We start from the raw sequence: 15,210 nt of genomic DNA, 5'->3' as shown, positions 1-15,210 counted from the left end.
AAACGAAAAATAGACACACAGACAACATAAGCCACAAATGATGCGATGCGGCAACTGTTAAGCAATTCTACTTACAGGTGGACTCCTCACGGATGTTTCAGACGATAGCAACCGTGTGAATCGGAAAAGAAAAATTACGCAAGCTGGATTACAGCCAGGGCGTAAGTAATCGGTCTGAAGAAGCCCTTTTGGATCAAACTCGTAGAGTTTTGACTTCACAGCGTTAGCGAATAATTACGTGCCCTGATTTTGACAACTCCATTTTGGTAGTCACTTCTGTTCAATGTTACACTATTTCATACAAAGGGAAGCTTGCGTAGCCTACTGTTGCTCGCAAACGAGAAATCATCGAGCTGACACAGAATGTCAGAAACAAGTGTTACAAAACTTGCTCTCTTCCGTTCCATCATTGCAGTAGGCTGTAGCAGTTGTTGAACAGTTTCAAATATTTTTGGCGACAGATCGGCCGTTGTAGTTAAACGCTGACCCCAAACAGTGCTTGAGAGAGGAAAAGCTCCAAATCGAGTGTGGTTGGGGTAATTCGCCCTCCTTCAAACCCAACTCCCGACAGTTCTTACCATTTACGGTAAGTTTATCTATCACTATCATCCTCAGCTCAGGGTGCCATCTGTTTTCTCCAACTGAACTTTGAAATCGATTTCCGAACCGTGTGACGTTAAACACCTTCTATTGGGCCATCGTCGCACATAAATCGTTTCATTATAATTGAAAACGATCTGCAGTGTGCGATTGGTGGTGAATCGGGATGGGAAAAAAATCCAAATAACACCAGAACTCATTACCTGGGTCAATTTGCTGGAATTTTTTCATCCAGCACTTTCCTTCTTTGGCATTCCGGGAAACGCGACGTTATAGGAGACTGTTTATCTGCGCTTAAGATATCCTTTTCTTCTTGGACCTTGGGCAAAGATTAGCAAAAAGGGGAGACCGTGAAACCTACGACCAGTCCCACCGAAAACTCATTGTGTAGATTGTTCTATGTTGGTGATTGGGATTTTTTCTTCTTTCTGTCTCGGTTTATTATGTTGCCACCCTGGTTTGTACGGGAATCCCCGAGGAGTGGGGTGCGAACCGGGACCAAAATGGGACCGATAATCGACACAAGTCTGGTAATTAAAATGGTATAATACAAAGACATTCCGGCAGATCTGGAATTGGAGAGCGACATCGAAAAAAGTTCGAAAACCCCCAATGAACGCCCCAAGGTTTTGCTAAAACCAACTATGTTCGTTTCAGTGTCCGATGGTCCGACACTCGTCCGAGTTCAAGATGTAGGGTTTGTTGTTTCGAAAGAAATCGAATATTGTCACAGCACTACCATAATATTATCATCACTACGTCTTCTTTTGTTCTTAAACTTCTCTTCCATCACCCGGCGAATGTAATCGCCGAGCGGTATGGTCTGCAAAAGAAACTCCTACCATCAATCAGGGGCATAATTGTCGATTTGTTGACTGTCCACGCAAATTTACAATATCTCTAGATCCCATAAATTATCGATGACCCCCGGTACCAGCTCCATGGCTCGCTTGAGCACTCAATATGTTTCACGGCGTTTGCACAGCGGTTGCTTTCGGCCACCACGTTCAAAGCAAACATTCATCTTTTGTGGCACCGTGTCACATGTTGTGTGCGAAATGAGATCCGACCACTGTGGGCCGGATGGGAAACCAGCGTACGTAAGATGGAAAGTGTACGGGAAGAAGACATAGAAGGAATTGGGAATAATTTTAATCTACTTACCAAACGTTCCCGTTGCGCCGTTTCTGGAGGACTTGAAATAGCACTCACCGTTTGAGGCTCTTGTGTGCGGCTATATCTTCCAAACGCACCTCAAAATCTGGTTTGAACCTGGGTGAATAGAAACAATATAGAAGCATATCAGATAAATTCCAATAAAAGAGCTTAAATTTGTCAATTAGTAATGGATACCAACCACAGTCCAATTATGGTTGCACCCGACAGCTGCTGGTAGCCATCAATCAATCCGTTAAATACCGCACCGCGTGTTCCGAGACGCACGCATACACACAAATATGTGCCAACATCCAAATATTCGTAACCACCAACCGAAACCCGAGCATCTTCACCCGAGGAACCGCAACCGAAGTTCTTTTATGCAGAAATGCATGTTTGTGGCCGGTCAACCCTAACACTGACCACCACCTACTCAGAGTGCACTCCCCACTGTGCGCGGGGACATCGCCATTAGCACTTAGCAAGATTTTATGCAGCATGGCCAGGGGGTCACTCCGGGTGCCGGGAACCACCGCCGCATCGGACAGTCGTTTGCAATCCGCTTAAAACATCGTGTCCGCTGGCGTGGTTTCCTGAACTGGTTGCCATGGGGCTGGCCACCGCAAAAGCCACAAATGTGGGTATAATTTCCATTTTCCCCGTCAACTGTCCGAAGGCAGACTCGCCGAGAGTCTAATTACATGGAAGTAGCTCCGGTCGGTCGGGTGTTCGCCTCTGGGACAGCTTCCTAGGATACGGTGTCCATCGAACCACGGCATTGACCGACGACGACCATGACGACTGCAAGTAGGCACGGAACGGGGTATTCCGTTCGCCGATCCATTATTGCTATGTTGCAACCGATGTGCCCGATTCTAGCGGTTTTGAAAAGCGCAGGTCTATTTTTTTCGAGAAGTACTATTGGTAATTTTCTAATATGATTGTAGTTTCAAAAAGTTTTAAAATCACCTTTAAACCTTCTCAATTTCGGCCATTGGTTGTTCTTACGACCCACAAATGTTTGACTGCGACTAATCTGATGTTTCCCAACGCACTGGTGTAAAATAAACTCATCAACCAGCAGCAAACTTTTCCTTCCTGTTCATTCGAGGACTAATGGCCTTTAAAGTCACATAAACATCAACACCAGACGAGAAGCCGTCCAGCAACCAGTAAGCGACTTACCGTCCGGGAGCCAATTTGCCCAAGACTTCTGGATCTGGAGCCACGAAACCAGAGACGTCCACAACTCGGTGTTTTTCACGGAAACCCACCCGATTCCGAACGCGCTGGAAGGCATATAAGTAAGCCATCAGCAGAAACCGAACCAGCACGGCGTCGTGGCTGGTCAGGAGCGAAAAGCAAAAGCATAGCACTGCTGTGGTCTCTATTCGCACAGCAGCACCAAACAGCGACTCAAATAATGGCCTCCTCCATCCCCTTTTCCGAGTGGCCACCCGACTGAACAAAGAGCGAGAAATAATCTAGTTTGTGTTACATAAGTAAACATAAACAAAATCCAAACTACCACCGGGCTGGTTCTAGCCGTGGCCGTTTGTCTACCTGTGCACCGCCGTGTTCCGTGGGTCAACTCCAAACGCGGTGTGTGGTGATTTTCCGTTCAGTTTGCGAAAGTAGCACAACGCATAGCCGGCCATCGAGTGGGGTCCTGGGCAACATGATCGAGTTTCTCATTACAAACACATCACGACCGGAGGAAGTTCCTCCACTGGCGAGGCATTTACCGGTTTCTTACTTACTTCTGTGGCACTCACGCGGACTCGTAAATTTAATCAATTCCAGTTCACAGCAGGATACACGGAGGCCAAAACAATGTTTTAACCAACGTGTTGCTTTACCGAGGCGAGAATTCTATGACACATGATGCGACTCCGCGAAAGCGTCGCAACACATTGTTTTCAAATGAGAACAATACAAGAACAGTACCGAAAAAGAATAAATACGGCTGAATAAATGTTTAGCTTTTCTAAAAACTTTATCTTACCGATACTTCGCCAAGCCAAGTCTGGAGCTCAAGGAAGGGATCGTTTATGACGGGAACTCTCGTAAATTAAAACAACATTTCCCTGAAGCAGCGACCGTCTCTAGTTGTGGGAAATACTCACGATTCGTCCCTTTCGGTTCCCCTTATCCGGTAGGCAAAATCCACCCTACAAAACAAATGATTCCAGCGAATTAATGGCGCTCGACCTTCGAGCACGTGGAAACCCAACCCAAAGAAAGTCGGCTGCACGTTACAGAACCGTACATTTCTTTAAAACGGCCAACTCCGGGGGACGAGACAACAAATAAAAATTTTTACCGACGCCTAGATAAGCGAAAAGCGGTCCCTTTTGTGGAAACAAAGCTCTGATGGTTGAGGGGTTTGAAACCCCAAAAAGCGAAAACAGCAAAAAATTGACCGCCATTAGTATCGTTTGCTGCGTTATGCGCTGTATTCTTTCCTCTCTTTCATCGTAGAGCCCTCAAGGTCCTGTACGAAGCATTCGAAGGCCTGCTTTTCTTTTCTTTTCAGTCTATAAATTATCCAAACAACGCTCCTTCAATGATCAAGATTATGATGGGCTTCGACGATGAAGGATCCGGCGTTGAAAAATGCATCGTCCTCTTAGGCCGTCCAGAGAGACAGAGGAGGCGTGGTAGGCGTCGAGAAATTGCGTCGACCTGTATTCAGATTTGGTGGACGAAAGCTCTCGACAGCGAGCGGTGGAAAGGTTCCCTGAAACAGGTAAGGACCGCTCGGCGGTTGTAGCCGGATATGTATCTATGTTTATATGGTCACAAATTTGGGGGCCAGAAGCTACGCGTCAGTGCTGTACAGTGTACAACATTCAAAAACAAATTTTGGCTCGCCCATGATTATATATTTACTTATAATTTTATTTGTTTGTGAAACTAAATCTTGTCATTGAGATAAAAATGTAAAAAATCATTTCTATATTACTATTAAAGCTTTATATGAACTAAGCACACAAGGCTTGATCATTTTAATTCGAAATGCTAACCAACCTTAATTCGACCCCAAAAATAATCAGACGATCCTTGATTAGTACAAACAAAAAATTGTTAAGCAATGTTTAAAGTATACTATTTCGTTCGGTTGACATAATTTTATTATTGAACTGTTGAACTAATATTTAAATTCTTCTTCTTCTTATTTGGCGTTACGATCACTGGGCGATCTTAGCTTGCAACAGAGATAATGTTATGGCCATCGCCGGCTGCGTGACAACAGGTCTCAGGATTCGAACTCAGGCCAGCTGCCTGACAGTGACGAGCGTTACCGACTGCTCTATCAGCGAGGGTTAACTTGGCTCTTATTGTGAATTTTAGAATGAGCTGCCAGAAATTGTGCCGCGTGGAACGCTTTGTTGCAGACATCACACTTAAAAGGCTTTTCGCCTGTGTGAGTGCGAATATGCACTTTTAGTTTGTACAAATTAACGAGTTTAACTGGACAGTGAGGACACTGATGATGTAGGTCCGTATTATGAAGTTTAGAATGAGCTTCCAGAATTTTTGACGCGTGGAACGCCTTGTTACAAACTTCACACTTAAAAGGTTTTTCCCCTGTGTGGGTACGAATGTGCTCCTTTAGTTTGCATAAATCAACGAACTTAACAGGACAGTGAGGACACTGATGATGGCAGTCCGTATTATGTATCTTAGAATGTTTCGACAGAATTTGTGGAGAATGGAACGCTTTGTTACAGACATCACACTTAAAAGGCTTTTCGCCTGTGTGAGTGCGAATATGATTGTTTAGTTTGTATAAATCCACTAACTTAACTGCACAATGAGGACACTGATAATGTTGGTCCGTATTGTGAATCCTAGAATGTTGCTTCAGAAATTTTTTCGCGTGGTACGCTTTGTTGCAGACATTACACTTAAATGGCTTTTCGCCTGTATGTTTGCGAATATGATCCCGTAGATAGGCGAATTTTACGAATTCAGAGGGACAATAGGGGCACAGGTGTCTTGGTTTGTTATGCACATTACTACTAACATTTGTATCTTGCTTGGTCGACTTTTGAGAACTCGATGGTAATGGTTTTTGTTGCTCACCCGCAGAGGCACATTGAGCATCGTTAGATCCTGATTTTCCTTGAACGATCGAATTTGTTTCACTGAATTTGGACTCCGTTTCGCTGTTTGAATATGTCACGAGCGGTTCTTCTTCAATGTAACAGTTTAAATTCAGTGGTTCTGCGTTTGGGATGCCATGCAAACTTCCCTGATCTACTGCCGATGAATCAATTTGCTGTTCTTGGTCCTCAGCAGGTTCACTTTTCAAAAGAGCTTCCAACGATTGTTCTTCTGCCTCGAATAAATCGTCATGTTTACTATAATCGTATGTTGTACTTTTCTGCTTTGAATCAGAATGCAGTGTTTGCGCGTCAGAACCATTCTCCGGGTCTACTGTTACATCCTCAGTTTTCACCGACACCGACTCGACACCGCGCTCGGAGTGATCTAGAACTAGTTTAGATTCGTTCAAATTTGTTGAGTCCAGTTCGAATCGATTGACCATTCTAAAGTTTTTGCAGAATTTATCGCGGAACATATACACATTATGAATATGCGCTTTGCATTTCGTACACAAATACGTTGGAAATTGTGCTAATGGTATCATCTGTGGAAATATGACGAGCATATCAAAGTGGTGATTGGAAAATCGGGAGGGACTTTTGTTTATAAGAAGGCGCATTACCTGAACGCTGGAAAACCTGAAGATTTTTTGAAATAGGTATTCGCCGGAATCATTGTTTGCCACGAGCTCCAAAGCACAATCAGTGGACAGGCACATTCGACAAATGCTTGTGATTCTGGAAATAAGTGCGTTGTTACATCTGTTCAAGTGTGTTTAGCGACAACTTACTCGTTATAGGAGGATTCGTTACCAGGACCAGAACCTTCCATTTTAACCACAAGTTTTTACAATGAAAAGTAAATCCGCCGACTTTGTTTACAAAACAATTTCTTCGTTACAACAATTACCATTTGACAATTGGAAAAATTTGACAGTTAGTGAGCGGACCAGAAACACAATTCGAGACGCGGAATTCGAGAAATAGCATTTCAAACAAAAAAACGTTCAAAAATTACGAATCCTTGTTCAAAAATTTAATTTGCGTTTGAAAATAAATGAAAGCAGTTTTGAGCCAGTCGAGACTTTTATGGATTTGTACATAATTTGTTTTTAATTTAATACGTATTGGGTTAAAATTACTATTGGAATATTAACTTTCTTCAAATATCACAAACTGGCGAATACCAAACGATTATGACTTTTTCAGGTATACAAATGATTGGGATCATTTTGCAATATATTTATCTTAAGTCCACATATAGCTAATTGCTAACTTTATTTAAAACCAAACATGCCGAGAAAAAAAGATCATTAAAAATCCTTGCCACTCTTCACTACTCCGCAGGTCTTGGCAAGAGGACTTCTTTGTGCATAGTAGAAAAACCAAAAGATAAACGAATTTAATAAATATTTTAAAACTGTGGTTTAACTTTATGCATTAAGTAAAAGTACGCTTTCATTATAATATCGCAGGACTCTTCTTTCGCAAGATCTTTAAGTTTAGGATAATCAATTTACCAGAGTAAGAAAACTATCCATTAAAATTCACACGTTTATAGCAGACGAAGTTAGCAAAGTTATACATAAAATTATTGAATTTCAAGTTAGATTGAATAAAACAGTCGAATTGAGGCCAAGATCATTAACGATATCGTCTGAGATCTGAACGGCACGTTTTCTGCAGCAAAACGAAAGAATTTAAAATTTAGTTAATCAATTACCATATGCACCCTATTGGTAACAAAATTCTTGTTAAGTCAGCCTCTTTTCAGCCTCTCCTAACAGACCTCACCCGCAGACAGGCCTCACGTTCGCAGACGTTGCTGATGCGCTTTCTTCGTGTGCTCGTCCAGGTGTGAGATGGTGAGGAATTGTGCATCACATTTTTTGCATTTTATCATCTTGTACATTCGTTCGGAGTGGCCAGTTTCGTTCACCTCCTCCGCTTCTGTTTTGGTGAGCCGATTTTTAATAATATCCATCTTTGAGTGACCACCTATAGGTGGTGGTACCGAGAAGTACCGCGCAACGTTATCACGTACGGATGGAATCGTGCTTGGTTGGGAAGCATTATTCATGGTTGTCGGTTGAGGTGCTGCCTTCGGTGAATCTGAAGAATCACTATCACTGTACGAATCGATCTCAAGCTGCCGATGATGAAGGTCAGGGAAGTCCGAATTTGCCGTAAGTACTTCGGCAAGGGGAAAACCTCCATCCGTAGTGTCCTCCATTTCTCCACCATCGGCCCCATCAACCTCACCATCGTACGAAAGAACCAAACGATATGACTTCCGGATGGTGAACACAGCCCGGCGTATAAACTCGAACGCAGAAATAGCGCTCTGCTCTTTCAGAAACATTATCTGGTACATCGCCCGTATCGCTTCGGTAAGCTTGTACAGCAGACACTCGTTCACATGTGCAACGTACGTTTCTGTAAACATGAACCGTTTCCGGCACGCGAAACATTTCTTTTCCTTGTAATCTTCCGGCAGTGTGAACGTTACGCCATGCTCTTGCAATCCGTCCAGATCCATCATCACATCGTCCTCAACGAATTCTTTCTCGCGATACCCGAAAATGCCGGAGCTCGGTTCGTCCAGTTCGCCCAGTAGTTCCGCCTCTTCCTCAACGTTGTTATTCGGAGGCTTCTTGGCCACGAACCGATGCATCACCGGTTTTTTTACCTGTTTCGCTTTTGACCGGTTGTTGGTGAAATTGGAGACCATATTCGGTGCGGTCGTGATGATTTCTTCCCTCAATGACCCTTCCTTTGACGTTTTGTTGTCCTCCTTGCGGTGATGGTCCGAAAGATATTTGGCCGCCAACAGTCCGGCAATGTTGTCGATCGTTTGACGGCGGAATGTGTAGGCATGCTTCAGGTATGAAATACACAGCTCGCATATCTTCCTCGGCAAGCCATCGCTTTCTGATATCTGCTTAGTTGGCGAATCGAGAGAGAATGAGTGATCAAGGGTCACTATCTTAAGGAACAACGGTGAAAGACTCACCTCAATGCCGGTGACTTCCGTTATCAGCATGTAGATCGGTTGCTTCCACCGGGCGTACTCGCGGTAGTGGTCGTGGCAGTACGCCGGAATACGTGAAAAAATACTATGCGAACCGGGAGCCGAGCAGATGCGACACAAGGTTTCGATACATTCGCTATTTTCCATACTTTTATCACCGCAAACTGACCCTGCCAACTGATTTCTCTTCACAGCACGATTGTTTCCCTATCAAAGCGGAACAATTCGTTCAGTGCTCCAGCACCAAAAGCAAGGCTTCGGATTCGGCAGGTAAAAAATATACGTATAATCTCTGATGTAAACACAACCCAGGAATGGCAGAATTTGACACTTTGGCTGCTGTGGTGCGTTTATTTGATCGGGTTCACGAGTTCGTTTCGGAAAAATACGAATTTAAATGCTTTTGCCCTGCTAACGATTCTGGTTTGTCTACCTTTTAACTGTGTGACGAGAGTACGTACAATGTAAAAATAAAGGAAATGTCGGCAAAAGCAATGAAACGCCGTCATTAGTAATGAGAAGTTCGGTTTTCTCGAATACTAGGTGAAAAAACGACATCAATAGAGCATCACGAGGTCGATTTTAAACTGAGACTCTACCGAACTGTGAGCACGGTTCGCTTGCATGTTGTGCACCAGTTTTATTTTTATTGATACTTTGAAAACACATTGAAAGGTCGTCCCCTTTAATAATAATGGTTGTATCGGATCTTTATTGCAAAGACTTTCATCCGCTCTAGGGCTAGCTTTGTTTTGCACAGAATTGGTCCATTCCGGTGTTATAGGTACAGCTCATTGCTGGCCGGTTTATCATATTGCCATTTTCACACAATTTTAAATTGTTCTCCAGCGTCCATGAACACTTTGAAATCCACATCATCATTTCGTTGTATCGCACAAGTCTGACGGATAACGGCTCCGTAGCTATTTCGGTTTTCATTCCCGAAACCTCACCAGATTAAAAGTGCTTGGCTTTAGTTGCTCCCCATTATCGTACTAATTGTGATTGAGCAATCGTTCGTCAGGTAAGGATTATTCGGTTGCACGATTGCGGGAGCTCCGAGCGCCGTGAACTTTATGTTGGTGAAGCAATTTTCGTCAACTTTACGTTCTTCATTCATTAAATGTATCATCCGTAGGAATCGATTTTGATTAGATTACAATAGGTATTGATAAATGCTAATGCATGTGTCCCTGCTGTAATGGTTCCCCGCTTCGCGTGATGGAAATGGAACGCCCAGGAAATGGTAGAATGGTTCCATGCTAAGAACGGTACGAGTACGGGGCAAAGATTGCACAGATAAAGTTTCTTATATATAGATGATGGTAGCTAATATGTGCATGATGATAACAATGATTTTGAAGATAATGGTGACATTTTCGCATTGTCCGATACTCCGTTATTACTCCACTTTCGAGTGAACAAATGTGGATGCTAATCGAAGGACGATTTATTGTGCTGTTTAGCTACTACAACTAACACCTTAATGTAACTCACGACCACCAGTCACGTACGGTCACACACAATTCCAAAAGATCAACGCTCTGCGTGCTCTTGTTCACACGTATTGCTTCTACGCATAAATATCAATTTGATGGTGACATTCGAAATGTCAACGCAAAAGACGCCTGAAGTTCGTACCGCGAGCGGACACAGCGAAGCTCTGAGAGCACTTTACGCGGTCGCGCAGGTTTAAGTCTTCCAAGACTGGTGTTTGCCACCGTTATTCCCCCTCGAATATCGCTCGTTAATATCCCGCCAGCTAGTAATCCGAATTGTTCCTCATCCGGATTAACAACAGAGAATTCTAGTTGCCCACGGCTCTTCTTAAACAACTAAACAAATAATAATGGTATCATTCTTATCAACAGCATAAAATACGTCAATCATAATAAAAAAAAAACACAAACACAAACATTAACAAATAAGTTATAAAATGTCGTTTAACGTTGCAATAAACTTTTTGAAAAAGACCTATTCATATTCCGTCCAGGATTGCGTGGCTACGGAAGCATGAGCGATGGCTTTCGCTTGCCACAGGTGAACGAAGTCCTCTGGGTTTCTCCTGCATTCGAAGTCGTCTCGAAATTTTGAGCAAATGAAAATGTTTTACCCAAGTGATTGAAAAGGGTAACAGTATCGATACAGCTAAATACTAAGTAACGCTTGTAACGATCAGCAGTCGTCACCGAGTAGTAGTTTCTAGTTATGTGGTATCGGCGGTGACAAATATCGGCGCTTGGAAATAAACAAAATTGAACCTTAATGAACGTAACAAACTATATCAAACTTATAGATCAAACAGCTATGACAAAACATATACGAATCACAAGCTGCTCTGGGCTTATGTCTACATTTGACTAACTTTTATCCAACGATGCGCTTTCTGGCTTGCAATCACTGCACCAACCACCGCCACGTGACGGCGATTGACGGTGAACACCGGTTAACTGCAAACATTCGCGCGACATGGGTTTTCGAGCATACCTGGGCTACCTGGCCGGGAACTTTCCTGAACAGCCACACAAACGATGGGAAACCGCCTTTAGACGATAAACAGTTCCACATACTGGCTTGGGATCAGTGACGGTGTCAAGATACTTGTAGTGGCCGTGACCAGTTTGTCGTGGTGCGAAAGGTGATGGAGATGGTGCGGATGGTGAAGGTGGGCCGCAGCTGTATGATCGTAGAATGTTGCCGAAGCCGCTCCAGGCGGGCTGGTCGCACCGAGAAGGGGCGCAGCATGTGGGAAGTGAACCGATGGTGGTGGCATCGTTTGGATAGGGGAAAGCTGCGAGCCTGGATAGGCGGGACCGGCGAGACCAGTGGCCGCCGCCGTCGTCACCGGAATGGCCAGTGGTTGAGATGTAGTGGCGGCCAACGGCAAGCTGAGGAGCGGCGGAGGAGAGGTGCGAATCGTCCCCGTGGCTCTGGCACTGGTAGCTGTGTGGCCAGTTATGGAACCAACACTCGAACCGGTCGTTGCTACCGAGCCAGTCGGCGAGAGAAGCGGTGGCGATGACGATTGAGACGTGGATGAATCGCTGGAGGAGCTTGGAGCTCCAGCCGATCGTGGCACAAGCGATCCCAGTGATGCCACCGTTTGACTGTTCCGCTGTTGGCCCCGATGATCCGGACTCAGGTTTAGCTGAAGATTAAACGGAGACATTATGAATGGAACTTGCTGGAGGACACATCATACGCTCACCATCGTCGGTTGGCCGTGATTGTGCGATTGATGCTGATGGCCGAGGTGATGCGGCGGAGGTGGTACTGGGGCGGCCGTTCCGTAATAGGTCGTCGGTGAAACCGGCGGACTCGGGTAGCCCCAGTAAAGGATGGGCTGTGGATAAAAGGCGGCGTGCCGTGGCGGCGGCAACACGGCAGCCGGTGGATGGCCGAAGGGAGAGAAACCCCCGAACGGACCACCAACGATTGTGCCACCTGGGAATAGAAATGGGTAAACATTTCATTATTGAACGAAGCGGAGGAAAAAGGAACTTATTTAACAAACAGGAAACGCAAAAAAATTGATAACATAAGGAAAAGTAACGTAACAACGTAGTAACATAAAAGGAAACAAAAAAACAAAATGAGTAGTAAGACTTAATCAATAGTGGTCTTGAAGTGAGATGGTCAATGCGTCAACAAGGTTAATGTTTCGTCAACGAATTAGAAGTGTTAGATTAGTATGTAAACTATAATTGTGAACGACAATGGTTGATCATTAATTCTTGTCACATGTGCAAACAGGCTCTCTTTAATCCAGGATTTAAGGGCTCGTTCTCATTCTTAGCTGCAATTCGGACCGAATTTCGCCCGTACATTTACTTCACAAAAATTTTACATTTTCAAATGCATCTACTGATAGTCTGCCTTCTGTGTTTCGTGTCAATTCAGAAAAAAAACGGCCAAACTGATTAGTGCCGTAACACAACATACAACTTGCGCCACATTTAGAACGAAAAAATAAAAACAAAATACAATGACGGAACAAAAGAGGGCTCTAAAACATAAAAATATGAAATCTACAAGACAAAACATTTAGAACAAAAAAAAAAAATAGGCAAATAGCATGCATTTTGGGTGATTCTAAGAACCTTTATCTTTGATAGTGAAAAACCAAACAAATGAAAAAACAACAAATGATAAAGAGGGGAATGTAACACTTATATAATAACAAGGAAACATGATTAGCACTGCACCGCCGCTTGAGTGAGGCGACGGTGAACAGTGTGTGTTAGTGACCAAGTAGTACACAGTTGCGGCGGTTAGTATTTAGCAAACGAAGATGAGAATAAAGTAATCTGATTTCAAAACACTCACCGTATAAAGAGAAATGCAAAGGTACATTCGAAAGGATATGATTACCGGGTCTTAATGAGGTCTTAAGTAATTCCTGCTCCAGTACACAGTGTACCCACCACAAACCACCAAACGAATATATGTAAGGGTAGGATAGCGCGTCAACAGCATGGCGTTTCTCTAGTGGCACAAGCGGCGACTAACAACACATGGCGGGCGTCCGTTCCGTCCGAGCAGTGTTCCATTCCATTCCAATCTATTCCATTAGCCCAATGATGCTTGCTCCACCTTCCGATGGTACCGGAACTGTCCGCGCTCCGCACGTAGAGACCACCACAGATTGCGCTGGTTAGAGGTTTTGTTGAACACAGAATGACAGACAGAAAAGAAAAGAGAGGAGGCGCCACCGCAAACCAACCATTCCATGGAGAGCACGAGTCGGGGAAGATGAGAGGACAACACAACAACACGACTACGGGGAGCACAATAACGCAATAAGAACAACGCTTCGCTTAAGAGCCACAGCATCAGTACTAGTAGTAGTAGTAGCAGTAGTGGTAATAGTAGTAGCAGCAGTAGTACCAGCGATAGTAGACACACTCAAAACAAAACAGAAACGGCAGGGCCATCGGTGTCCCTTGGCACCAGCAGAAGGCCACCACAAGGGCGTGTGTATTAGATTGGAGAGACATTGGAGTGTTGTTGAGGTGTTACACTCCGTGACATGGTCCGACAGAGAAGTGTTTAACTTTGGTTCTGGAAATGTTGCGTGTTGCGTTACTACGGTAGTATTGATGTGGCCCCAACACCCGAAAGGACTCCACCAACGGAACACGGTACGGTGCCGGCAGCGATAGCGAACCACGAATCATGTTCCACACAAACAGAATTGAATGGCGAATGGTGTTTTCTTTGCAACCGACACCGACACGCACTACTACACCGGCTACGGCGGAAAGGAGGTTAGTTCACTTTCGCGACACTAAGATGTGTGTGACCGAAAGTATTTCAGTGTTGAGTTGTGCTTCAGCACGCGGCCATCGACGCGAACTACAACCATTAATTAAAGCCCGACGAGCTCTTCTGGATATTCTGGTCTTTACTATATATAAGCGAACAACAGTAACAAACGAAAACCAATTCAAAGGTTCAAATTCAAAGTAATATAGAAAGGAAAGGGAACAAAAAGGACACAAACACAGCACAAAGGAAGATAATGTGGAACCAACTCCCCCCTGCGCCCCTCTAGGTACCACCACTAATTTCGGACAAACGGACAACGTACAGACGGTAAACGATAGAGATAGTGCGCGGAATTAGAAAACCCGTTGCCAGTTGCCAGAGCAATCTCATGTGTGTTTGGTTTTGTACAGTTTTATGAATGGAATGAATCGCGCCCTACCGCCGTTCCCGATTCGGCCACTAACAATATTTCCCGTGCGTTTTTTTGAAAAGCATAACCGAGAACAACCGATGAGAAATTGCATGCGCATAATCTAGCTACAACACGTGGCAGGAGCAAGACGGACTATAGGGCAGCAAAAAAAAACGGATGAATTAATTCGAATACACCACAACCACGACGTTCCGCAACCCGAAAACAGTCAGTCAGAGCCCCGGACGTCGATGAGCGCGCCGCGCGCAATGAACACATGAAATTGCCCGCGCAAGTGACGCGCGATGGAGAAAGGACACACGTGTACAAAACACTATTGCGGAAGGATGTTTGAAAATGAGGAAAGATGTAAAAAAAAACACAGAGAGGTACAGGAAAACGGACAGCAGCACGATGGAGGAGAGATGGGAGAGTAAACTGAGGTAATAAGGAAACAGAGAGCGACAGAAGACAGAGCGCGCGCCAGAAGACCTACTACACACTAGAGGAAACAGTATGCTAGTAACGGATACGTGGTTTAAAAAGACAGCCATTAGAACCAAAAATAATTGCTTATATTATTGTCGATGATCTCTCTTACGAGCTAGTTATGTATTATTTGTGTGGTC

The 15,210-nt window shown here is 44.2% G+C and overlaps 3 protein-coding genes across 3 annotated transcripts; all 3 read right to left on the bottom strand.

The window, feature by feature from the left end:
- Nucleotides 1-4,996: 4,996 nt before the first annotated feature.
- Nucleotides 4,997-6,602, bottom strand: LOC131205859 (zinc finger protein 135-like). Its single transcript, XM_058198140.1, has 2 exons — nucleotides 6,494-6,602; nucleotides 4,997-6,415 (listed from the first exon to the last, which is right to left on the bottom strand). Exons 1-2 carry the CDS (start codon nucleotides 6,587-6,589, stop codon nucleotides 5,075-5,077), a joined length of 1,437 nt encoding a protein of 478 aa, XP_058054123.1. The 5' UTR covers nucleotides 6,590-6,602; the 3' UTR covers nucleotides 4,997-5,074.
- Nucleotides 6,603-7,656: 1,054 nt separating this feature from the next.
- Nucleotides 7,657-9,048, bottom strand: LOC131205860 (uncharacterized). The gene is made up of 2 exons (XM_058198141.1): nucleotides 8,884-9,048; nucleotides 7,657-8,808 (listed from the first exon to the last, which is right to left on the bottom strand). The coding sequence occupies exons 1-2, from the start codon at nucleotides 9,046-9,048 to the stop codon at nucleotides 7,678-7,680; spliced, it is 1,296 nt and encodes a 431-aa protein (XP_058054124.1). The 3' UTR covers nucleotides 7,657-7,677.
- A 551-nt stretch (nucleotides 9,049-9,599) lies between these two features.
- LOC131205861 (uncharacterized) lies at nucleotides 9,600-13,277 on the bottom strand. Its single transcript, XM_058198142.1, has 3 exons — nucleotides 13,228-13,277; nucleotides 12,110-12,345; nucleotides 9,600-12,049 (listed from the first exon to the last, which is right to left on the bottom strand). The coding sequence occupies exons 2-3, from the start codon at nucleotides 12,110-12,112 to the stop codon at nucleotides 11,447-11,449; spliced, it is 606 nt and encodes a 201-aa protein (XP_058054125.1). The 5' UTR covers nucleotides 12,113-12,345; nucleotides 13,228-13,277; the 3' UTR covers nucleotides 9,600-11,446.
- Between the last annotated feature and the right edge of the window lie 1,933 nt (nucleotides 13,278-15,210).

The sequence above is a fragment of the Anopheles bellator genome, chromosome 1, assembly GCF_943735745.2.
Source record: "Anopheles bellator chromosome 1, idAnoBellAS_SP24_06.2, whole genome shotgun sequence".
Taxonomy (NCBI): domain Eukaryota; kingdom Metazoa; phylum Arthropoda; class Insecta; order Diptera; family Culicidae; genus Anopheles; species Anopheles bellator.
The sequence above is the reverse complement of the archived record's forward strand: the minus strand, read 5'-3'. Positions and strand labels throughout refer to the sequence as shown.